Source organism: Labrus bergylta, chromosome 17, assembly GCF_963930695.1.
Source record: "Labrus bergylta chromosome 17, fLabBer1.1, whole genome shotgun sequence".
Classification (NCBI taxonomy): domain Eukaryota; kingdom Metazoa; phylum Chordata; class Actinopteri; order Labriformes; family Labridae; genus Labrus; species Labrus bergylta.
In genome coordinates this window covers 1,184,257-1,210,211 of record NC_089211.1, presented here as the reverse complement: position 1 = coordinate 1,210,211, position 25,955 = coordinate 1,184,257, and the positions used below count along the sequence as shown (strand labels likewise).

At 38.3% G+C, this 25,955-nt stretch overlaps 2 protein-coding genes across 2 annotated transcripts in view; one reads left to right on the top strand and one right to left on the bottom strand.

The window, feature by feature from the left end:
* il11ra (interleukin 11 receptor subunit alpha) overlaps nt 1-19,070 on the top strand; it is a 61,024-nt gene extending 41,954 nt beyond the window's left edge. The window contains exons 2-12 of the mRNA XM_020630582.3: nt 2,243-2,339; nt 6,964-7,030; nt 7,364-7,530; nt 8,207-8,321; nt 8,604-8,767; nt 10,261-10,424; nt 11,686-11,830; nt 12,357-12,437; nt 13,934-14,036; nt 14,204-14,283; nt 15,308-19,070. Of these exons, the coding sequence (XP_020486238.1) occupies nt 2,243-2,339; nt 6,964-7,030; nt 7,364-7,530; nt 8,207-8,321; nt 8,604-8,767; nt 10,261-10,424; nt 11,686-11,830; nt 12,357-12,437; nt 13,934-14,036; nt 14,204-14,282 (1,182 nt within the window). The 3' untranslated portion in view covers nt 14,283; nt 15,308-19,070. The remainder of the gene's footprint in view (nt 1-2,242; nt 2,340-6,963; nt 7,031-7,363; nt 7,531-8,206; nt 8,322-8,603; nt 8,768-10,260; nt 10,425-11,685; nt 11,831-12,356; nt 12,438-13,933; nt 14,037-14,203; nt 14,284-15,307) is intronic.
* A 1,331-nt stretch (nt 19,071-20,401) lies between these two features.
* tmem267 (transmembrane protein 267) lies at nt 20,402-25,625 on the bottom strand. The gene is made up of 3 exons (XM_020630604.2): nt 25,489-25,625; nt 23,805-24,269; nt 20,402-22,946 (listed from the first exon to the last, which is right to left on the bottom strand). Exons 2-3 carry the CDS (start codon nt 24,210-24,212, stop codon nt 22,611-22,613), a joined length of 744 nt encoding a protein of 247 aa, XP_020486260.1. The 5' UTR covers nt 24,213-24,269; nt 25,489-25,625; the 3' UTR covers nt 20,402-22,610.
* Nucleotides 25,626-25,955: the final 330 nt, after the last annotated feature.

Sequence of the window (25,955 nt, the reverse complement as noted above, 5' to 3'; positions counted from 1 at the left end):
ATTGCTGTTGGCGGAAAAAAATTACACTGGAATTTAAATTTTCAGGCTTGATTTTCAACATATCCACCAATGGGGATTGACATAACACAGACTCATTAATACTTTAATACTCGTTTGGAGAAGCATTAGCTCTGTGTCACTTCTTTTCTTTTTACTTGCTTCTCTCTCTCTTATATTCGTCTAACTTTCTCGTCATCCTATCAGTCCTATTCTTCTCCGTCTTTCTGACTTTTTCCCAATCTATCTTACGTCATTCATTTCATTCAAATTCATTGTATCCTCTATTGCAATCATCCGCTTAAAACCTCTATTCTTTTAAACTGCAGTTTAAAATGACCCATCATCAATATTTGATTATTTTTGTTCATGTTTTTTGCAATTTATATTTCTGGTTGTATATATAGAGGTTATAAAAACTTCCCTCTGTTGAACCAATCTTCTTTGCGTTTTCTTAATATTACATGTTTTTTGTGTGTTTTGAAACGCTGGAGGATGTTCTATTTCACTTGACAAATAATGCATGTGATGTGATTTCAGTTTTCGTAAATTAACTCTGCCAATTGTAAAGGAAGCATGCAATGAATGCAGACAACAAATTACTTACATTTTAACTTGCAGGAAAATGAAAAAAACAAATCAGATTTCATTGCTTTTTTTGAGCAGCTTTTGATGGAGTTAGAATTTCCTCTTGACCAGTCACTCAGTTATGACTCCAGGAACAAGTCTTTATGGGCCCTCAATCTGTCTCCCTCACTATGGAGGTTTACTTATGTGTTGTCATGACAATATTTCACATGCAGCTATCTCCAAAGTTAAGTGGCACCAGAGGTAAGATAAGTGGATTCTGCAATTAGCTGTGTGACTTTGGACTTTCACCCCTTATCACATTAAAGGATTCTTTTTTAGTCTCTTTATCACACACACATACACACACACACACACACACACACACACACACACACACACTCACACACACACACACTCACACACACATGCACACTCACACACTCACACTCAGATATACAAGACAATAGACTAGACAAGTGAAGTGGAGTTTCCAATGAAAGAGTGTAGGAGTCCACATGTTTATTCTGTATCTAATTCAATTAGCCTTGTGGTTCATTAATGGCTGATGGGAAAAAGGAAACAGCAAAATGGTTGTCTCTGTGTGTGTGTCAGCACAAACAGGTGAAGCACACACACACACACACACACACACACACTCACACACACACACACCAACATTGCATACAGCACTGTGTTTCTGTCAGTCAGCGATGCTTCTAAGTACAGCTGTCTGCAGTAAAATGTCGATTGAGGATAAAATCAGCAGCATCACGTCACACTCCCATAACTCCAAGTCATGACACAGCAGAAAGGTGTTAGGTTTTTTTAGACTTGAATGTATATTTTATGTCTTTTCCCCTCTGTTACGAGAGATCTGCGATGTTGGGGCTTTATAGACATGATCAAATACAGGATCAGGAATACTTCACAGAAATGTTTTGGGGAGCTCGATGACACTTATTAAAACTTGTTGAAAAGGAGTATAATATGTGACCTTTAAGAAAGAATTGTACTGAAGTTACATTTAATGCAGCCTGTTCTATGAATGGCATAAGCAAGAGGGTACCATAGTACCACAACCACACCATACATAGAATCATCCAAACACCTTGTTTAGATTATAAAGGAAAACTTGCTTCATTGATTTAAATGGTAGAATAAGATGGATTCTCCAGCACAGGTGGAACTAAAACTTGACGTTACCAAGAGTGTCTATGATGAGTCAAGTCATTGGAAACAAACAAAAAACACACAAACACTTTTAAAAAATCATTCCCCTACTTATGGGACAGTGTTTTGTTGTTGTTGTTTTTAAAGATACTTTATGGAGAAGTCCAGTGAGAGATCACGCCTTTAGGCTGTCTTGGACAATGTCTGTGAATTTAAAAACTTTTTGGGGGGAAATGATAAAAGAAAAACATTGATTTTTTTGTGCTAGATTTGGGAAGTTATTTTTTTGCATTATGTTGTTACTGAAGCTATTTTTAAGGACATTTACTCACCAGGAAATTGAAAAAGAAATTATATATTCAGGATGTTTTTCAAAACATTTTTCTTTCATATGTTCTTGTATAAAGCACACTCAGAATGATAATGATGATGGTGATGATGATGAACTCCTGATCCTTACATGTCCTTTCCTCCCCACGCTCTCTCCCTCTCTTTGTCTATCCAGATGCCAGGCCTTTTGTCCAGTCCTGTGTGTCTGACAGTCATCTGGTTTTTATCTTGGTCGCTGCGTCCCAGTTGCGCTCAGATTCAGTCTGATGAAGGTAACACATGCACACACTTCTGCCTGCACACCACCTATATTTAACACACATAAACACACAAATACACACACTCAAACACACCTTCTGTTAAGGATCAGGCACAGATTCTTTTGTGAACTATTTTGGGGCGCTCTTGACTTATTTTGGATCCAAGTACTTATAGGAGGTAACACATCCCAAATGAAGATACAATGGGAATACAGTGCAACTACATTTTTTTACGTTTTCTTTTTTTTAGGGAAACTCATCATTGTACAATTTTTTTTAAGAAATAATTGTTGGTCTTTTTGTGACTTATTGGAGAGATAGGACAGTGGATAGAGTTGGGAATTTGGGCGAGAGAGAGTCGGGATTAATATGCTGGAAATGAGTCAAAGGTTGAGTCTAGCTGCCTGGTCGAGGACTGTAGGCTTTGTACATAGGGCACTAGGCCACTGGCAACCTGAAAGTCATTGTTTTAACAGTTGATTTTGAATTGATGTTTTCCTTCTTTCTTTCTTTTGATCGATACTTTTGTTGATGCCTCACACATTACTAAAGAGATCTGTCTGAGTCCTCTTTTCTTCACGTTTTTGTTGTTGTTTAAGATTTTTTTTTTTTTTTCCTTTAGCTGTATTAGATAGGACGTTTAAAGAGTGACAGGAAATGTGAGGGAGAGAGAGTGGGGATGACATGTGCCAAATGGAGCTAAACAAGCGCCCCATTTTTCCTTTTTTCTTTCTTTAAAAGACTGTTTTTGTTTCTGTCTTGTCTCTAGCACTGAATCCCTTCAAAAAATCAGCCCAGTTAATAACTCTAAAAATAAGAAAACTTGCCCACAGCCCTTCAGGTGAAATTGTCAAAGATTTAATTTCCCATTCATTTACCAAACAGCAGTTCCAGGTTTTTTTCTTTGTTTGGAAAGTACTGAGTTTCATCCAGTTTGCAGTTTCTGTGTCCAGCCTGCCATCTGATTTTAATGTTGAGAGAAACTTGCACCCTTCCTGTGTGTGTGTGTGTGTGTGTGTGTGTGTGTGTGTGTGTGTGTGTGTGTGTGTGTGTGTGTGTGTGTGTGTGTGTGTGTGTGTGTGTGTGTGTGTGTGTGTGTGTGTGTGTGTGTGTGTGTGTGTGTGTGTGTGTGTGTGGTTTTATGTATGTTGGTGTGTATGCACATTTCTGGGCCCTCTTGCCAAAGGCAGAATCAGATATGAGTGGAACGCTGCGGGTTTGGGGAATAATGTACTTCACTGCCAATAAATCATGAATACACACATTCAGACCAGCCAAATCTTTGCACTGCACCAGGGCCCCAGGTAACACATATACACACACACACACACACACACACACACACACACACACACACACACACACACACACACACACACACACAGAAAGAGGGAGGGGTGTACTTGCATGTGCGTGCGTGTGTTTCTTTGTCCTTTTAAAGGGAAAAAGAAAATCTGGTAAATAACAGGTTTATTGTTGAGTATTATGTTTAGAACTTTGATTCTCCCTAGAACTGATTTATGTAAAAGTCGAGATTCTTATCTTCTGAGATTTTAAATAGATTCATAACTTCTAAAAATTGTTGTTGTTTTTCTGGCTGATCAGTCACTCCCTGCTAATTAATAACGCTAGCTCTTTAACTCAGTAAAATGCCAAATGGAGCAGCAAGAAATTCAGCCAGTGTCGCAGGTGACTGGAGTAAATCCGAGAGTATATACTAATTCAAAAATAGACTTTAAATCGCGAATCCAGAATCGTTTAGAATCGAAAAATAGATTCTCAATCAAATCCTGACCCCAAGAATCCAAATCGAAGCTAATTGTGAGGCACCCAAAGATTCCCAGCCTACTTTTGAAATCCAGTCCTGGTGCCTTTTCACTATTGTCACTGTGTTCTGAACTTAGTGATTAAACAGCATTTTAATTGAAAGTTTCAGAGGACAGAGTAAGTATGAAAAAAGGTATTTAGGTCATGTATAATAACAAAAAAGACAGTTTTTTAATTGCTAGCTAATTGAAGATACTATGACCTTCATTGTCACACAGCTTTATTAGAAAACTATACAACAGCTGGCCTTGTTGCTGAAATTTGTTTCCTGTACACAGAACTCAAGTATAAACAGCTTTATTTGCTTTTTTAAAAACATCTCAATAGGTTTCATTGTCCTTCTTTCTGTATGTATTTGTCTCCTCCTCTCAAAAACATAAATGCAACCACAGAATCACTAAGGAGAACTTTGCAGCTCGTTCCCACTGCTGTTTCATTTTCACAACCACTAAAACAACAATAGCTCGGCCAGAAAAGACAACTTTAAGGTATCATTGAAAACCAAGTATTGAATAAGCCCTCAGTAAAGACTTCAATTGAGTATGTGTACAATTTAATTCAGAATTACCTCAGTTGATCCCTGAAGAACATATGAGGTTTCTGCTGCAGGGATATTTTATATAAATATACAAATAAAGAATTATAATAATTATAAGATCCTTAAAATGTATCCTACCTCTAACCCCTCTGGTCCCCTCACCTCAGGCCACATCTGATGAAACGTGTAAAAGAAGGGTAAATGGAATAAAGGAAGGTTTGTGTTAGAATAAGGAAGAAAGACAGAGCAAAGACCTGGGACAAAGTGTTGGTAACCAAGGAGAGGAGGGGAGGCCAGCAGGGAGTGTGCATGCCTGAGTGATTGAGGTGGAGAATTAATGAAGGTGTGTGCGTGGCACACTGGCAGTCAAACTGATGTTTTTCCACTCCAGATCTGCAAGTTTTGATATTACGGAGCCAAGCTAAACATGACACACGCATACACTCACTAACTGGAGATAGAGTATCAACTCCGCAGTCACCACAAATGTTTGCTTACACTGCATTTAGTTTAGCTTTAAATGTACACTAGCTTTCAATTTAGTGTTTGCAAGTAATAATACAACAGCTCTCTCTCTCATCAATGTGGTTATTGATACAAACGGTTCTTTTTAACAAAGTGTTAAATGAACTAAATGACTGGTATTGCCTTTCAGCTTTTTCAACCATGGTTAAATAAAAGACTGACTCTCATGACTTGTTGTGGAGGATTAACCTGTGACAGGATAAATCTACTTACATATTAAAAGGCAGCTACACTGTCCAAATAACTTTTTATTTCTATTGCCCAGGTTTAGAGATGTCATGTCTAAAACATGTGATGCCAGCCCAAGTTCAATTGGGAGGCATGGAGTTGCTGCTTTTAGCAGTTTTTTTATTTAAATACTGTCCAAATCAAAATTGCAAACAGACTAATGATGAATAGTTACAAAGTTCCTGTTCAGATTTCCAAATGTCTATTTGTAATGACTATATAGCGCTACTACTAATAAAGCAAGGATACAGTAAAGGTATTTGCTAGGGGTGGGAATCACCAGAGTACCCACGATACGATTTTATCGCAATATTTGAGACACGATATGATTCTACTGCGATTTTAACATTTTGCGATATGCTAAGAATTGCGATACAATATATTGCGATTAAGCTTTTTAACTTCATATTATGTCCATTACACTAAACTAAATGAAGTTGGAGGCTGTTCATCTCACTTAAGTCTTTTTATTTGTATTTCAGTCTAATTGAACTTTAACATAAATGCAACTTGTTCAAAATGAATTTTGCAACCCCTTCAGCAGTTAAAAATTTAAAAAGTATCTAAAATATCATTTTGAAAATATCGATACTTGGCGGCCATGAGACGATATATCGCCACACAAAATATCGCGATACTGTACTGGTATCGATTTTTTCCCCCACCTCTAGTATTTGCGTGGTTAGTATCACTACAGTGATGATACTGGCTAGAAAAACAAATAATCTAGTTCTCAATCTACTTTGTGAAGCGGTCCAGTTTTAAAGGTCCCTCCATATACGGTTGAGAGTGTCCTGCCTGAATATTGATTTTCACTGAAACACAGAGGATTGCTCGAGGTACACTGGTTTTGTCTGTGTATTTTCTTTAGTCCTCTTCAGTGTTCCAAAATCCATAACATGCCAGTAATTTGTTTACTTTGGGTCTGAGAAGCACAGGACCATGTTTAATCCTCTGCAGTCAGTGAATCAATCTTGTGGACAGGCAAATTAATACAGAGAGCAGAAAGCAGGCCCCGGCTGTTTAAATGAACTTATGTGGAAGTCTCACCGGGAAACACAGCACTCGTCATTTCAACATAACAAAAGGCCATTCTTTGATTGTTAAAATGAAAAATGTTTTTTAACTCAGTTATTTAAGTAGAGAAGTCTTAATCTGAATCTTTTTCATGGTATCCTCTTAAAATGCTTTACTGTGTATTGTCTATAATTGAATGTGTCTTAATGTGTATTTGCTGATGTATAGTAATATTACATAATGTGTGAATAAACTTTCTGAGAAATATAAAATGCTGAAGTAGCTCGATATTTTGTGCCAAAGCTTTTACAGCCTAGTGACTGCAGGTAACCTTGTATGGTCATGTTATTGTAATGCTGTTGACTCTGCTGTGAAAGATGGAGCTTAAATCACTTTATTACAGACAATGTGAACACGTGGGTATGTTGGATTGTAAAGTGTGCGGATCTTTCAGGCTAGACACGGATGTGCTTTAATATTTTATTGGACGTCTGTTTGCAGTGTCGGGTATACAGTATGAGCACCTGGAGTCCAATGTGAAGCTGGCATGCGGGAAGTCACAAATCAGGTAAGGAATGAATGTGATTGCCTGAGTGAGACTTGAACTGGATTTTTTATTTTGTAATAAAGTGACAAGATCTTTTCAGCACAGGAGTTGGATTTTTGTTTTGTTTTCAGTGATCTAAAACTAAGTTTAGTAAATTCAGGGGTCATCAAAAGAAAGCCAATAAATGGAAATAAAAACACGTATAAAAATAATGATAGTGGCAATCTCCTTGTGGGTGTGGTTCATGGTGATATGCAAGATTCTGGGAATTAAAGCAGCCTGTGATAATGTCCTTAAAGAGGTTTAATTGTCTTGACAATATTAATAATCTAACTGTAATGTGTTCCTGTCCAGGATACCTGTGGTGTGGCATCACAACCACAGCTCAGTGTTACCATGGCGCATGGTGACATCAGATGGAACCTTAGTACTGCTGCATGTCAACCACTCTGCGCAGGGCAACTACAGCTGCTATGACAACAGAGGGCTCCTCCTCCACTCTGTCAACCTCAGGCTGGGCCGTAAGTGTTTTTGTGACTTGTCCTGCTACACAGTGCCAAATTTAGGATTTATAACACTTCAACAGCTCTTCCATACTTTCGGCTTTTGCCATGGGACTGTATCTTCGGGGGGAGAAAAAAAACAACCTTTGCAAGCAGGAACATGTCCCCTGTGGTTGAGCCTTCCATAAAGAGGCAGCCCTTTCCCTCAGTGAAGTTCATCTTTTAGATCATTCATCATAGAACCATCAAACAGTTTCTATTCCTCCTACTCAGACATTTCATTTTCTCTTGAGTTTGTCTGTTTTCTCCCCCTCTTTTTTATCAATCAGTTTCTGATTAACAGCCTTACTCTGTGTCTATAACAAGTCATTTTGTGATCAGAAAAGGGCTTACTGGTCCTCCGGGGAAACGGGTCTTATCAGCCGTGACATAGACAAAGGCCCCCCGCTTCCGTTCATGTCTCAAACAGGAAACATCTCCCTAAGCGAGCTTCCTTTCCAGGAACAGGAAGTTTTTCAATGGAAGTGGCCGAGCTTCTCCTTTAATGTCATGAGAGGGATAACTGAGCACATTTCATTTTTAGACTATTTTAGAAGACATAAATTGTGAAATATTGTGACTAACAGTAAAAAAAAAAAAAAAGAACTCTCTGTCATGAACTCTCACTCTGTTTGACTCCTGTTTCCTACTGTAGGTCCCCCTGGGCCACTGAGCATTTCCTGTCAAGTGCCCAATCACACACATGTTCGCTGCTCCTGGGAGGAATCTGTAAGGACATTTCTGCCGGCCAAGTACAACGCCTCCTTCAGGTAAGACTGACTAACTGCAAGTTGAAGGTCACATTTAGAATGAGGAAGTAACATGAACGCTGTCTATCCTCCTCTGCTTACTCTCATCTTTTTGCTTTTATGCCCTTAATCACAGCAGTTGTTTCTAAACGTTATCTTTGTTGGATTCCTATGGAAGCAGGAGAAGATAAGATATACTGTATTGGCTGTAGAAATCAACTGTGGTTTTTCTGCAGTTTCCTGAACACTGATTTGTCAGTTATCAAACTGCATAATTGACCGTGCTCTGTCTTGTCTTTGAAGGGGGAACGGTCAGGAGTGGAAGCCATGCGTTGTGGACAACACCCACAAGCACTGTGATATAGATCATCCTGCCTTATGGCAGACAATCCATACCCTGAGAGTGACTGAGACCAATGCCCTGGGGTCTGAGACAACATACGACCGGTTTAAGCTACATGAGCTATGTAAGATCACTTAAAACACAAATGTGAAGAAGGGGAGTTTTAAATAGATTTTTTATTTTTTATTTATTTTTTTCAAGATTTATTTTTGGGGCTTTTTGTGCCTTTAATGGATAGAGAGGACAGTGGATAGAGTTGGAAATCAGGGAGCGAGAGCGGGGGAATGACATGCGGGAAAGAAGCCACAGGCGGGAAGCAAACTTGGGCCGCCCGCTTGAGACGACAGCCTCCATACATGGGGCGCGCGCACTAACCACTGCGCCACCAGCGCCCCTTTAAATAGATTTTCTGATCTAAAGGGGATATTTGTTTTAGGATTTTATGTTTATAAAGCACTTTAATGACATTTGTTCCTCCGTAGGTTGATAACTTTCACGATTTTCCTGTCTTCAGTGCACCACCACTAGCTCTAATAAACCAGACTGACACATAAATTGAAAAACAACCAGTGTGATTGGCTTGCCACTTCGCTGTCCTTGTATTATTTTTTGCAGATGTCATATATCATAGTCATTTAGAATCTTCCAGATAATGAGCGGCATGCTTCAGTATTTCTTCCTGCCAAATCACCTTCTGTTTCCTAAAACCAATAATCAGATAAGCTTGTTTTCTCTATTCTCAAATATTGCACATTTTCCGATATTTCCCATTTGTTAGAATGATAAATATTAACTACACAAGCTTTGATTGGCACATCCCCTGATGCTCACAAATAACTAGAAGCTAAAAAAAAAAGAAGCTGTTACGAAAAAGCAAACATCTGCAATATAGATGCAGCAGTATATTAATACACCAGCTCAACACACACAAACCCATACTAAATGTCAAGACTTCTGGTGACACGCATCATTTTTCCTGACTACTGCTGTGACCTTCTCTCTTTGCTCTGCATAAAATAACCTCAATTATCTCCTCATGCTGCTCCTCTGTCTCAATCATGTTTTGTGGCTCAGCGCCGCTAAAAGCGTCCTCGAGTCTTCATTGCGGCTGCTGTGCCTGTTAGATTTTCCTCACCATATTCTCAACCTCTCTTTACTTTTGTCACTGTGGTTTAAAAGCATAACTCAAGAGATCAGACTCTGAAGGACAACTTCAGAGAAGTAATGGATGTGGTCTATTAAGAGGCAGGTGACGTAGTAGAAGACATTGAAGTTGTATCTGTTATAGTGAAGAATTGTGCTTCTACTAGAAAAGAGTTGAACATTTTTATTCAGGTAAATGCTTCATCCAATTATTCCTAATTATTATAGAGTGTTTACTTCCAACACCTAAATACATTTTGAGACCTGAATTTCTGATATTTTTAAGCCAATTAAGATTTAAATGAAGAATGGTGCAGTTTGGACCTCAGACAAAACAAAGAAACAGAAGAAAAGTAACATCTTTAAAACTACCCACTCGTTGAGAACCACTGGTTTAGTAACAGTCTTTATATGGAATAGTCTAAAACATCGTAACTACTGTAAGTCACACTTTCTGTCTTTCATTGTTTGCAGTGAAACCAGAACCTCCAGAGTCCTTGTTGGTGAAGGAGCTGGAAGGTTATCCGAAGAGGCTCGTCGTCTCATGGAGCTTTCCCTCTTCCTGGCCGCTCCATGTTGCTTTCCCCCTTCTGTTTCATGTCAGATACAGGCCACATGGATCTATATACTGGTCTGAGGTTAGTCACAAAACTTTGTTTCAAGTAACTTGTTAGACTGATTTGGGTATTTGGGATTTACTTTACTATGATTGGAAACAAACATTAACAACCGAGGTACACTTTTTATTTGTAGTTATATTCATTCACAAAAAATATTTCTGAAAATGACAGGTTGGGGAGAAGATTATTTGTTTTAATATAAAACTATACTTCTAGTATAGAAGGATATTTAAGTCAACTAGAGATCATGCCTCTTAAAGACTGTGAAGTCCATAACTATATATTCTGTTGTGTTAAATAGGTTTATTTATATTTTCTGCTGTAAGTTGATCAAGTCAACAGATTTCTTTTCGAGCCAAAACACTGTTACTGCAAGACATTTGAACTTGTTCTAAGCGTTGTTTTTTATTAACTAAAGGCAGGGTTGGTAAATTTCTCCAGATACATTTTGTAAGATTTGGGTTGAAATTGTCTTTAGGTCCTGACAAACATTAATAATTCACATGCTCTGAGAAAGGAATTAAGAAAATCCGTCATCTGTAGCAGTTGTAAGCATTTAAAAACTTTGACCAATGTCTGCCCAGAGAAACTGACAAATCAGGCCTCCCTGTCTCCCTGCTCGCTCTCTACCCCATGCGTGCTCTAGTCCACCCTCAAAGCGCATCACTGATGACTTTAGGAGTTTATACTGTGAGTTTACTTACCGCTGAATGAGACATGAGACAATGTAGTTTCTACATGTTGTAAGAGACCCCATGAGATGGGGTGGGTGTAGCAAAGCACTGAGGGAATAGTACTTTCAAAATCATGCTAGTTTTTGAAAATTACCAACCCTGCCTTTAAGTTATGAGGAATAGATGTTGTAAGATGGGGGGGGGGGGGGTCATCTAAAGATTCAGATCAAATACCCAACGAGGAATTTAAACACAACAAAAAGTTGGATATTAAACAGTTTCCATTTCATTTTCGACTCTTATCTTGTTTTTAAATGAAAATGTAAATAAACTGTGGCACAATGAAAAAGACTTTACTGTCACTTTACTGAGAGCGAAAAACACATTTCACCTGAAGCTTCCTCCGGTTTGCCCAGGTTTTATCTCGTCCATCAATCAGATCACACTTTTGAAGTCAATACCTCAAATTTGATGACATTGCAGTTACACTGAGCTGTTTCCTAACTGGAGCTTTATTTATTTATTTCTATGATGCCACCATGATCTTTCTCCTTGTTACTTTCTAATGCTTTCATTCCTCATCCTGTTTATTTCCTGCCAATCAGATTTTCTCTTTAGAGAGTCCAGCCACAATATTTGACGCCCTGGCTGGCCACCTCCACCAAGTCCAGGTCCGAGCCCACGATGAAGTGAACCTTGAGAGCCAGTGGAGCGAATGGTCTCCCCTGTTCCTCTGCAAACCTTGGGAAGGTCAGAGACAACACTCCCAAAATCCTTGTTCTGCAGATGATCAACAAAGTCTATTTGGAGCACATTCTAAACAACACATGTATAAATTAACAGAGAGCAGATACTTAATTCAATCCATTTTATTATTCTTTACAAATGTTTTATATACCAAGGAATAGTTGAGAATATATTATGCACATTGTTTGATTATAAAAAAAAGCATGTAGAGTATGCAAAGAGTTTGTAAAGTGTCTTGACATGAAATTTGTAATGGATTGGTGCTATACAAATAAATACAGATTGATGATGAGGACTTCTCAATGTATTATGAGTAAAAGTTGAGTCTTCATAATAAAAGTAACATTCAATTTGACAATCAGCTAAAATAAATGAGCATTACTTCCCCTGGGCTGATGCAGCAGTATACAGCATAACAGTATAGAGAATACTTATATCAAGCATTTAACAATAAACTTATATCTGTGTATATTGATTATCACTTATTTGAACAAGTGTCTGAAGTCTGTAATGTGTGTTTGTATTACAGTTTACACCACCCCTAATCCTGATGAAGAAGATATCATCCCCTTCATCATAAAACCTGAAACCTCGACTGCAAAGTCACACAGTAAGAAAATATAACTATAATAATATAAGTGTCAACTCAAATGAGGAGTGCATAGTTACTCATACAAGCAACAGTATTTTCATGTTGAGGCTAAACACTACTATAATTTTTATTATTCTAGGCTGTTTATGAGTATTTCTGCTACTTCCAGATGTTGCTGCAACTTTCTATCAAATCTGCTTCTATAGAGTCATTATGCTGAGTACAAATACTCCACTGCTTTCATCATCACTTCTTTATCTACATGTAGTGTCTACATAGCTATTATTGCGTCACAAAAACATCCATTGTCTAATATGGAGGCAAACCATTAAACAGCCTTAGGATGACCTCAGCTTGGATCTGTTTTTAGAAAGGCAGGTACATGCTTGTTTACAATGCACCAGTATCTGTGCGCACAGTCTCTTTTGTTTTTGTTTTTTTTGCCTGGAAAGGTGAAGTGAGTGAATTATAGATAATCAGACGTCAGGATGAGCATATTTTTTAGCAGCAACCAGAGGCCATGTGAGTCATTAGTGTGGCTAAAAGGCATTTATTATACAGGTTATTATACTCACATAGATGAGGACAGGTACCGAGTGCCTGGCTTCATCAGCAAATAACATGTAACTGCAGTCAATTATACCTGCAGGGTTCAATGTCTTCTGCAGCATGTGCCTAGAGGAAAAGCTCACATGTTTACAGATAAAAAAAAATAAAAAAAAATGAAGCTAAGACAAGTATACACTTGTCTACACACACACACACACACACACAACAATATATAGTAAACACAAGAAGATAACACACTCTTTTGGCGGTAAAGGCTGAAAGTCGCTTTGATCGACACTGTCACATTTCTTTTAGATGCTCTGATGTGAACCAGATGTTTGTTTGTTTTTTTCCTGTGTGTGTGCGTGTGTATGTATGTGTGTGTCCTGTTATTTGCAGATGTGCTCATAAATCATGTTTTAAATAATTTGATTACTAAGCATTTTTTTGCACATTTTATTGTTATTGAGTGGGTTGTCTTTGCTTGACTTTGTTGCTTTGTTTCACACTTCTAAACCATATTTGTTGTTGTTTTTGTGTGTGAAAGAGATGTGTATGTAGTCCCCTTGGTATGATAAATGCATGTTTGTGTGAAAGCTTTAATGGCAGATATAAAATTAACTCCCCACCAGAGAGTAATTAAACCAGGGAACAAACACATTTTAGTTCTGAGAAACACACGCAAACACTAAAGATGAAACAAGTTTGAAAAAAATTATGAAACACACATTTTCACGGCTTTTGCCTTCGTTTATGTATCATGACAAAATAACAACATAGACATGTGTGCTCTGTTTAATTCACTAGTCCATTTTCCTGCTTTAATATATTTTTTATTTTTTTATCTCGTTGTTTTACTACATTAATCTATCCTGTATCTCATTTCTATTCCTGCTCTCTGTTTCTCCCACCATGTTGGTTTTGTTGACCACCCTGTTGTTTTCTTCCTCTCTTTTTACGTCCAGATCCTGAATTTGAGGATGAAGGTAATTTGGGTTTGGTGATTCTACTGGTTTTGTTCTCCGTGGTCATCCTCACCACCGTCCTTTCCCTCATCTTTGTCGTGTGGTAAGACACACACTTGAACACACACATTTCCCACATCCCCAGGCCACAGCTGTGTGTAATGTCTCTCTTTGTTTTATTTATCTTTTGCAAAAGCCTGGTATTCTCCTTTTTTGTGTGTGTGTGTGTGTGTGTATATGTGTGTGTTTACTTATTTTCTGGATTTTCAGGGTGAGGCAAAGGCGGCGCGATCATGTGACCAAACAGGAACTTACCTCAATGGTCAAGATGAAGTCCATGCCAATTTAAAGTGAGATGCACACATACATGTTATATCTTAATGTTATATATAATGTAATTATTTGTTTGTTCTGATTTGTTTAAAGCAGACTTACATTCATTCTTACATCAGTCTTGTTGCACATGTTGTGAATGTGCAGAGATCTCATTGTAGGCCACACATGGTTGTTTATGTTTGTGGTTCAAATTTGGCAGATAGTTTTCCACCTCTGGACGGTAAACAGACTCTGTGGGGAAGCTAATTAAAATCCTAATTAGGTGTCACTTATTTTCAGATTTATAAAACGACCTCAAAAAAGTCCCCAGATGGGAGTCAAGCCAGAAAGAAGAAAAGCTCTGCTTTAGTTAGAACGAAGATGGTTCAAAGAGCTGCTTTAAACAACATTCAGACAAGCCTTCAGATAGTCAGCCAAAGCTGTGATTAAAAGCCTTACACACACACACACACACACACACACACACACACACACACACACACACACACACACACACACACACACACACACACACACACACAGATTATAACTCAGTAAGTATGCCTGCATATTTGTCATTCAACTCTGGTATTTAAAGCCTTGCTTTCAAGGCAGTGCTTAATTACATTGATTTATACATGCTTTTTAAAGTTATTTTTTTCTCTTTTCTCCTCCACTTTACTCTCCCTCATGCTCTCTCTTTTCCAATCTAACCTATCCTACCTGTTGATTTTTTTCTTTTCTCCTCTTCTCTCCTCTCCTCTCCTCTCTTCTCTCCTCTCCTCTCCTCTCCTCTCCTCTCCTCTCCTCTCCTCTCCTCTCCTCTCCTCTCTTCTCTTCTCTTCTCTTCTCTTCTCTTCTCTTCTCTTCTCCTCTCTTCTTCTCTCTTCTCTTCTCTTCTCTTCTTCTCTTCTCCTCTCCTCTATTCTCCTCTCCTCTCTTCTCTTCTCTTCTCTTCTCTTCTCCTTTCCTCCTCTCCTCTCCTCTCTTCTCTTCTCTTCTCTTCTCCCGTCTCTTCTCCTCTCCTCTCCTCTCCTCTCCTCTCCTCTCTTGTCTTAGGTAAATTTGAAGCAACGTTTTCTCGTCAGCCCGTTGTAGGGCTACTCCCACAAGTCATTCTTTGGATTTACCACTGTTATAAACTGGCCGTCCATATACAACTACATTAACCAGAATGCATCAGTCGAAGTCAATCCAGGATCTACGACAGCTGGGAGGAACCTATACAAGGGACTTTGTGGAGTCAGGATAGGTAACCGAGTCCATTAAAAGTTGAAGAAGCGTAGATTTCCCTGGACATATTCAGACGTCGTATTGAACCACACTACCCATAATGCATCAGCCAACTGCCCATTGGGTGGTGAATCAGTCCAATCCTGTTTTTTTTTTTTTTAATTCACTTTAGCAACTTGAGTGCTGTTCACTCAAGGGGACAGTATGGAGAGACAGTGGTTCAGGATGTTTGATGCTGCTTCACACAGACTGACTCGTCTTTGAGAGAAAGGAGATTGTTTTCATTTGAACTTTAAGCAACATGGAAGTGCAACTGCCAAACAAGAGAACATATGCTTTTGTTGGTGCAAAGGGGAACTTTTTTTTGTTTCTTGGACAATTTGAGTATCTTCAAACACTAGTTCTTTTATTTTGTTGAGATTCACTGAAAGTAACACATGGTGCGTCCATTGACTGACCGACTGACTCAATGCTGTGAAGGAAACATAACTTCTGCCAACGTCTCGTGTGCATCTGATGCCAAAGCAGCAACTAAAGGGCATTATTGTCTCAGTTGAGGACCCCTGACCTGAGGGTGGGGACATGGAAAATTAAGTCAAAGGTGGGCAGTTTAGGTTATCTAGACATCAAGTCATTTCTTGTTGCATGATATGCTTGTTTTGTTGTGTAATGTCTTTAGTACAGGTGTACTTTTGTTTCTTGTTTATACCTCTCATTCTCTCCATCCAGCCACTAATCCAAAATATGTGTGAAAGACACACATGGGCAGAAAAGAATCAAAAAAAGAGTGATTAGAAGAGAGATACTGGCCTTTCACAAACCACCAGCATCATGAGATTTAGTTACTCAATCACCAAGAGGATATCAAATCATTGATACTCATCTATCAGGACACCAAAGAAGTTTTACTTTAATCACTTTGGACGACCCCCTCTGATATGGAGTATGTTATAATAAGAACTTTAAATTAAAAACGGTGTCCATTGCAGGATTAACTCTACTAGTCATTACCAGCGTTAACATATCTGTTGATTATTTTTAGGCATGATGTCATTTCCTCACAAATTCTCAAAATTGTTTAGATGGCCTGTTTATATAACCGAGTTTCTCTGACGAAGCCAAGGAGAAAGAAACAGCTTTTTCACCTGAGGAGCTGTAAACTACAAATATTTGTCACCTTCATGACAAATGATAAACATGTATTCAATAAGTGGTGTAGTGCAGGGTATATACGCAGGTATACAGAGTATACCCAGTTAGTTTTCAGTCTCCATAGAGTATACACACCTCTTAATCTACTCTGATTCACACTTTTGGTTTATTGACAACATTTTGTTGTATGCTGCAATTCTTTTTCTAGGATTTTGAAGGGATGACCCTCCCTACTCTGTCTCTAATTGACTAGTACGCACTAACTGAATATGCAAAGGCAGTCTTAAAAGTCACTGTTTTTAACAGAGGCCATTTGGTGGACGAGCCACTTAAAAGAAACATAGTATACCCACTTCTCCAGTCACTACTACACCACTGTATTCAATTATAATAAAATGTTATCAATCGACTTGTAGGATCAGATGGTGGAGTTAATCTTTGGTGTGTCTAATAAACCCAACATTTAAGTTTGCCAATTTTAGAAAACTTTATTACAACACAGAAAAAAGATTTTTCTGATAAAAAGTCAAAAGGTAAAAAGAGGTAATCTTATCAGGAGCAGGAAATGATCAGTATCAGCTCAATACAATTCACATTGTGCATTCCTAGCACAAACACAATTAATTGACAAGAGTGACCCTCGCTCACTGTACTCATGTCTCCTGTCACACTGTCTCATGAAGATGAATGATATCCGGTGGCCTGTGCTAACCAATGAAAAGCCCCACAAACCCCTATTCCAGTTACTCTGGTTTATTCAAGCTTTTTACATCAGTAACTTGTAAACGCGGGTCCTGGCTAACTATCCAGCTGATAAAACACTCTACAGCTTGAGTGTGTCTATTTCTTTCTTTCTTTCTGCTGGTCTGGTGGTTCATCTGGTGTTGTTTCAAAGCTGTGTAGTTATTAACCAATTGATTTATTGATTGACCAATGACAATGAAACACAAGGTGCAGTTTGACCGGTGTATGTTCTCCTGAGCTAGCTCCACATGTTATGCATGGATCCAGTTGAAGCTTCTTTTTTTTGTTTATAATTGTGTATCACACTTTGAGAAAGATACATTTCATGTACATTATTAAATGTGATGTTTATATGTAGAAATAAAATATATATTATTTGGTTTGGATTTTACAGACATGGATTAACTATCTGTTTTGTGTTCAATTGGAATGAACAAATTAGCACTTATTTTATGATAAAAGGTAAATTCTCCAATCCAATGAACATAACATAATAAGTCAATTGAGAAACATTTCAGTTTTTCCTACAATAAATCTATTCGGACCCAATGGCATAGAAATATTCAGAGAAAGGATAATCCATGTCTGGAGAACCTTCCCATCATTGTGTATGTGTGTCTTTCCACCCAGTTATATGAAGCTGTGTTACTGTATCATTACTGTATGGACATTGTGTTTACTGAGATCATCTTCATCCAGTCGGATTTTCTTTTCAGATTCTTCTTTGGATGACAAATAGGTTGTTTTGTTCAACCTCCACAACATAACACAAAGAAAGTAAAACACTTTATTTTTCACATTTGATTTGGTGGAGATGAACTTTTACGTCCTGTTTTGGAGAAGTTAGACAAAAATAGTGTGTAGATAGATGTCAGATGAAGTGAGCTACAAAAAGTGGAAACATTGAACTTAGGAACAACACATGCAGCAAATGGTCTTCTTAACTTTACTCTTCTTTATGATACATTTGACATTTTTTTTTCAGGAAGTGGATACACTTTGGAGTTAATGAATGTAAGCATGTTTTTCTTTTTCCTCCAAGTTTTAAATTGCCAATCATTTTCATCAAAGTCTGTCACTTCTCTGTCCGTCTGGAGATGGACAAATACATTTGCTCTTTAGGACTTTTAGTGTTTCATTTACTTTAATTAGGACAGAAAATCTGTTACTTACTCCCTCATTTTAACATCCTGTACATGCTCTTTAATACAGCTGAACAGATCTCAGATTGCTTTGCCTGACGTTTCTTGTAAATGTTGGTTTAACGGGTCTGAACAGCAGATAAATAAAACATACACTCAGATGGAAGTAGTTTTATAACTACATTTTCACAGACACATTGAAAGATAGTTTTATAAACAAACCCTTCTTCACCCTCTCCATCATGTCCTCCATATTTAAGATGATCTCTTTTCTTTCTCTTTGTGTGTATGTATCTCTTACCACCTCGATGTTTCACTCTCGTGGTGTCAATCTTTCAATGTTCCTCTGCAGTATGTGATAGCAGGTGGAGCCTGTTGGTTTCAGTTATTATTACTCAAATAACACTCAGGCATCCATTCTCAGTTGTAAATAGTCTTTTTGTCTTTTTTTTTTTTGCTTTGTATGTACCACAGATATCACCATAAGCTGTTATTTTTTTTCTTTCTGTTCTTGTATTTGTCTGTGAAATAAATACTATTTTATCACATAAGTAGCCTCTGGGTTTTTCTGTATTTTTTTAAAACAGCGATCTTCTCCATATCACTGCTCCCCCTAAAACTGCATTTATGTTTTTTTTTTTTTTTCTGGGGGGCTTTTCTGTGTCTTTTGGTGAAAAAAAGATTGTGGCAATTTAGTATTTTGTTAAGTAAGGTGATTAATGCCAGCTGTTTAGTGTTCAAAACATTTAAAATGTTGAGCATTAAAGTTTCAGTAACTCTGGAAAGAAAAAGAGTCAGCAGAGAAAGGGATCAGTGTTTTCTGTCTCTGGATGTTTGTATTTTCTGTGTTTGTGGTCCTCCAAAAATCAACCTCCTTTCCCTTCAAGACCGATGACTGCTGTTCCAGTCTCTTAAACAAAGTTTCCATTTTCTGATTGTGACAAAGTTCAGTTATTTCTTGTTATATCATAGCTGGCATTGTCGTCTTTCTGATGGGTTCTTTTAAGATATTCACCTTGAATGACATTTCCTTTGTATTCTTGCTCTACTGGAAATGTGGTACTGTTTGTTTTCTGAAACATTCATCTGTCTGTGAATTTCATATTTCCTGATGTGGGGTTGTTGTGAGGAATACACTCAGCATCCTGGAAACAAAGTGGAGGGTGTGTTTTGGGCCTATAAGCATGATGGATTTTAAAAAAAGTGATTTGTTCATGTTATTTCCCACAGCCTAATGACTACTCTCAGTGTTTCCCCCAGGTTTACAGGGGAGCCCCCCTAATATAACGGTAGGGGAAACACTGACTCTGATTCAAGCAAACCGTTTCTTTTCTTTTCCTTTCCTATCAAAATCATCCATCTGTTCATCTGTTGTCTTTTTCAGGCTCAGCAATAGTCACCAATTAACCTACCAAGTATGTGTTTGGACTTGGGGAGGAAGCTGGAGTACTTGGAGTGAATCGATCTATACTCAAGGTGAACATACAAACTGTCCAAACAGATTTTGAACCAGGGACAGTCTTGCTGTGAGGCTAACCAGCACCACAGTGCAGCCCTGCTGTGGGGGTTGGCGCTTTGCTCAAGGGTACATTGGCAGTGCTCAGGAAGTGAACTGGCACCTCTCCAGATACTATAGACCAATTATCAGATTTGATCCGCACAGGGATTTCAACCAGCGACCTTCCGGTTTCCAACCCAGGTCCCTTCATACTGCCGCCCCATGAGCAGTAAAATGCAGTATTTACTATTTACACATTGCAGCCAACCACATGCAACTCTTTCTTCCCCCAATATTTAATCTGTATTTAAATATATTATACCTGGGTAATTCAGTACACTCTAATCGGGATGAACATGGGCATATTGATGCTCAAACACAATATATATATATATACACACAATGAATTTTATTGAGATAAAAAGAACACTACATTAGATCATGTCGATACTTAATTACTATTGAATTAAAAATATACATGTAAACATAACTTAATGTAAAAAAAAACAAAATGTGTAAAATCCAACAAAATATTGCACAACTAAAGGTCACATTGTTTATGTAAGCAGCAGTAGCAGAGATGTTTTAGTGAAAAGGGCCACTACAACGGGACAGCTCACATGTTTCCTTTTCATTCAAAAATGTAATTCCAGTGCAAAAGGTGTAAAGTGTTCTACAAAAAAACTGTTCCCAATCCATTCTTCCCTTTTTCCAATAGATAAAAGATAAATATATTTTAAATAACTGACACATAGAAGAATGATAAAGCAATAGCAGCAGACCAAACAACTTGTGATACATAAATTAAATCAGATGTACCTGGAATCATGTCTTACCACATGTTTTGTAATATAGAACCTTTGGGGCCAATTACAACCAAATATAGTGAATCACTGCAGCTCACTGCTGCAACCTAGCGGACAGCATATAGCACTACAACCTTAATCACCAGCTATGACACCGATAAAAAAACAACAATTGTTGTTGTTGTCGACCTTTTGTAATACAGTGATTATAAATGTGACCCAGTTCAAGAACATTTGATAATTCTAATCCTTTTGTGGAGCCCACAATCCCATTGAAACCCAGAGCATGACACTTACATCCAAACACCAAACATATTAAATCAACTACCCACTCTATGACAACATGTAATGTATCATTTCAAATCTAGTAGAAATACTGCTGAGGACTTCATGTGTGTGTTCTGTCTACGTCTATTAACAGTGTGAGGGCTTCCTCTTTCCTATCGCAAAATGGTCTGTCAGTGTTTCACTGGATGACAATATTCATGAAGAATAAATAACTAGAAATAAATAGTCGTTGTTGACAAGAAAGCCAACTGAGAATGTAAGCATATAAACTGGACAGTATCAGTCATTTACAGAAGCAAAAGAAACTGCAGTGAACAATATACAGCAAGTTAATGCAGCAATTCAATTTTTTTAATTATTGTATACATCTGTTAGTATCAACAAGTGATAAGAAGATATTACTGGAAACACTATTTAACTAGTTTTCTAAAATAAATATCCAGCATTTCTCAAGTTCCCTTATATTTCCTATGTTTGGTGTATTAAATGAAAGTCACACCGGTGGCCCTTTGAACTGATAAAAATACAAAATCCTTTCATTCGCTTCTTTTGCTGTAAAAATCAAACGTAAGATGTACATGTCACACTCTGAGTGAACCTTCCTGTTCAAAACTGAAACAATAAAAGCAGTGCTATGTCCATTTGCACAACAGTAGGAAGCCAGCAATATAAATTTTACTTCAGAAAAGTTTCTCTTCAAAGTGGAACACCTCTCACTTTCCCAGATGATGATTCTTGCACACAGTACAGAGGCCGGTATAACAAGTACGAGGCTTCTATGGGAAATTTATGGTGACTGGAGAAGAAGGCTAATTGAAGCAGTAAAATAAGAGTCTGCTAAAGTGGCAAAGAGCTGATGGCTGGATATTAAGAATCCATTTCTTTTTCTGAGTGATTACAAGTTGATCAGTTACTGGAATGTGGTCGTGATTTTAAGCTCACTCTAAAGATACAATATTTTAAATGTCACCACCATGGCTGATAAAACATTGAAATGCATGTGTAAATTAAAGTGGTAACACACTGCTGTACACACTGAGAGTGAAAGGGCACCTATACGCCAGTGCCATGCAGCCTGTTGACCTTTGGTTGACTTTTCCTTGAGTGTTCTCGGGATGGGGATGTGTGGAGATGGTTCAGGGAGGAATAACAAGCTTTTGCAACATGTCTGATATTTAAAAGGATCACTCATTTAACAGACAGAAGAGATAAGAATCACCTCCCAGATAGCTGAAAATGACTCTTTTGTATAATATCAGAAAATGTCCATGATTGGCACTCAGACTGGAATGTTCCTCTTCTGAATCCAGTATTCTTTTTGTTTCACAGATTTCTCCATAAATTGAAACCCACATTTAACTTTGTACACTTTAGTGTCGTATGACCGCTTTCTAAGCCTTCAAATGTTGTCTTGAAAAGTTTTTCACAAAACAAAGACATTGTTTTCTCTCCATAGATGATCCGTTTCAGATCAGGCGGTGCTGGTAACTTAGTGACATCTAAACATCGATGGCCACCCCGTGTTTGGTGGAGATCACATCCCTGGTTCCTGTCAGATACATGAGCACTGAGCATAGGTGAGGAAGTGTCGCTGTGGTGCTCACGTACAGCCAATAAGGGAGCGGCGCCGTGTTGCCAAACGGGCACACCCATAAGCCGTGGCGCACTGCATCCCGAACATGGTGTGTTACCATGGAAATGAAAAGCATCCAGGGCAGCGAGCACCAAGCATCTTTGAGGCGCCCGATCCACATGAGGAAACGGAGGGAGAGACAGAGCACGGGAATGAGAGAGGAGCAGTGGAGAGGAGGACGCTGGGGGAGCGACACAGCAGCCTAAAAGGAAAGCAGGACAGGATATTATGGGATGGAGACGAGTTTACATAAACCAGTATCTCGAGGTCATTTCAGATCAGCATCTGAATACTCCAGAACTCCAGCAGGAGAGAACAGCTGGTTATGTTCCCCATCTTGTCTTTGAGGAAGTCTTTCAATCAGGGATGTGAAGTCCAGCAGGAGTTCTGGAGTATTGTTTAACACAAATATATACAGAATAGAAGCAGAATGGCCATCAATCAAGCTGGGATTACAGCCTGTTCACTTTTGTTGACTTTCCCTTAATAGTTCATAGGATGGAGTGTTAGACATAGTGGTACTTCAACCTTTTTGGGATTGGTGAAGGTCAAGTCTCGGATCTTGCAGAAGAAACCCTTCTTTCTGAATAGAGTGCAGACAAGCCTCTGCAATGTTATATTTCAAAGAGTCCCTCCTTCAACACTTAAGACAGGTATTACAGATTGGTATCTTACTTTCTTGGGGGAAAAAAAGTCCATGATTCATCTACACTATCTCACTCTCTTTTGTTTTACCCCCACAAGAATCCTGAATCAGCTGAAGGATGATGTTTAAACAATGTAGGAGACAAACACCAGAATTTTCTAATTTAGTCAAGTACAAAACAGACAGTTTAAAACCCTGACTGTTTTTCTACTCTAATCGTTCACTGCAAATAATTTAGACATGTAATAATACTTCTATAGTATGTTCCTTTGTACCGTCATTTTTAATCTTCATTAGACTTTAAAAAGTTGGAAATCAAATAAGAGCATACACTTAAGGTAACTGGTCTGTTTCCTGTGTGTACACTAGACACTCTCAGTTATGCAGAGGAACCTTCAGTAAGGTTGGTCTTACCTTGAGTGACAGGGATCCAGCCATATAGAAGTGGTCCAGGTCTATGATTGAAGCCAGAAGACCAGCCAGCAGCACCTCATACAGATCACTCTTTTTCCTGAGTCCAATAACAACTGCCCATGACCACAGCCCTATTAACCCATGCGTAGCGTTGTCCAACGCAGCACGCAGCCAAAGGTGGTGCTGAATGACTGACAGCTGAAGGGCGTGGTCTGCCACCACACAGAACATACCAAGTCCTGCTGACGCCAGCAGAGAGGCGGAGCTGAACGTCTGTAGAAGGGCCTGAGCTTTCTCCGTCTCCACAGCCAGACTGAGAGGAACAGGAGCACCTTCTCTCCCAAGGCCCACCCCCAATAAAGGGGAGGAGGAGGGGGATGAGTCAAGCTTGGAGTAGAACCCTTGCATGTTGACGGATGGCTGTGAGGGCCAAACAGCATTGAAGGTCAGAAAGAGTCAGGTAGACTGTAAAAAAAAGGAGAGGAAAAGAGGAGAGGAAAAGAGGAGGGGGGTAAGGCTTTAAAGCTTCAGATAGATCAGATACTACAGCTGAGACATTCATCATACATGAGTCTCTTCTAGCAAGTTACCTGGCTGAGATCTTTGAAGATGGATGTATCAACAATGCCCAGAACAAGAAGGCATATAGTAGCAAATTAAAAATGAACAGTTCTTTATATTACATGAAAAACTCAGTTAGATCAACAGATATCTATCTGAGTATACATCTAGATATGTACCTCAGTGATGTGTTACAGTACACTAAGTACTACTACTAGTGCCTTACTGCTGGTAAAACTCCTTATTTTCACATTTCACTCTTTGATTTAATAAGAATAGAAGAGAATAAGATAGATAGATTCAACGTGCACTAGTTCATATAGAGACTATATGAATTCAAATGAACTGATTTAAAAAACCTGAAGTCAGAGACTTGACAGTGGAGTACTGATCAGAAATAATTTTACAAACATATGCAGCACCACAATTTGGAAACAAAATTAAAAAAACATTTCATATTAACATCAGTGATGATCTGAAGGTGTACCCTTCGTTCTGATAAACACCTTGTTTGAAGACAACATTAATCCTAAAAATAAACCTCTCCTCCTCACTTGTCTTCCTAGCAAAGTGTTCACTGGAGACACCACGGAGTGATTTGAGCCCCAGGGTGACACAAAATGAGGTCTCTGTCTTGCAGCTGGGTGAAATGTAGGACAGTGAATGAGTCTGTAACTCGTCGTTACTAATGGCTGATGTAACAGCACTCTGTCTTTCTCGGGGACGTAACTCTTCCACGTTTTAAATATTAATTAGATTCACGTTATTTTTGGCAACTGCTGGCAGTTCCCGCTGAGTTAAGCTAACTGTGGCTAAAGACATTTTATTCGTTTGACATCTCCGTGTTCACTTTAGACTGTTGAAAAAAAAGAAGTGCACCTTAATAAAAATCTGTGTTTTCAGTGACAATGACAGCTAGCTGTGAGCTAAGTGGCTAACAGTGGAAGATGCTGCTTTGTGTAGGCGGACGGCAGTTATCACGGAAAGCGTATCTAAAGCTGAAGTAAATGACAAAACATGAAACGTGCTTAGCGATTAAAATATGTATTTCAATTACATACAGGCTAATACAATTGCATTAGTTGATATTTAAACAACCGGTTAATAATATCAAGATACATACCCCATTGCCCTGCATTAGTTATCTAGGTTTGCCTCTTCTTCGGTGGTGTATTGTGGTAGCGTTGACAGTCGGCGGCAGTCTGGTTCCACCTACAGGTCATATGTGAAACATCATGACAAGACAATATCCCCTGTACGACACGGAGGAGGATTAGGTTGCCAGTAAAAAATGCATATTTTTATTCACCTGCTGTTAAGAACGGGGTTTAGCATAGCATATCTCCCAAACAGAGACCCGAAAAAGGACAGGAACAAAAAGTACATGAAAACTGACGACTAAACTGAATACTCAGAACTGTTGTATATGCTCTTAATATCACTAGATGGCAGAATATTCCATATAATTAAAAAAACAAAAGACTGCACTTAACGAGACACTGTTACTGTGTAAAATTCAGATACAACTGAAACTGTCAGCTGCCTTGGTGTCTTTTATATTAAAAAATATTTTGTAATATTTTACTCTAA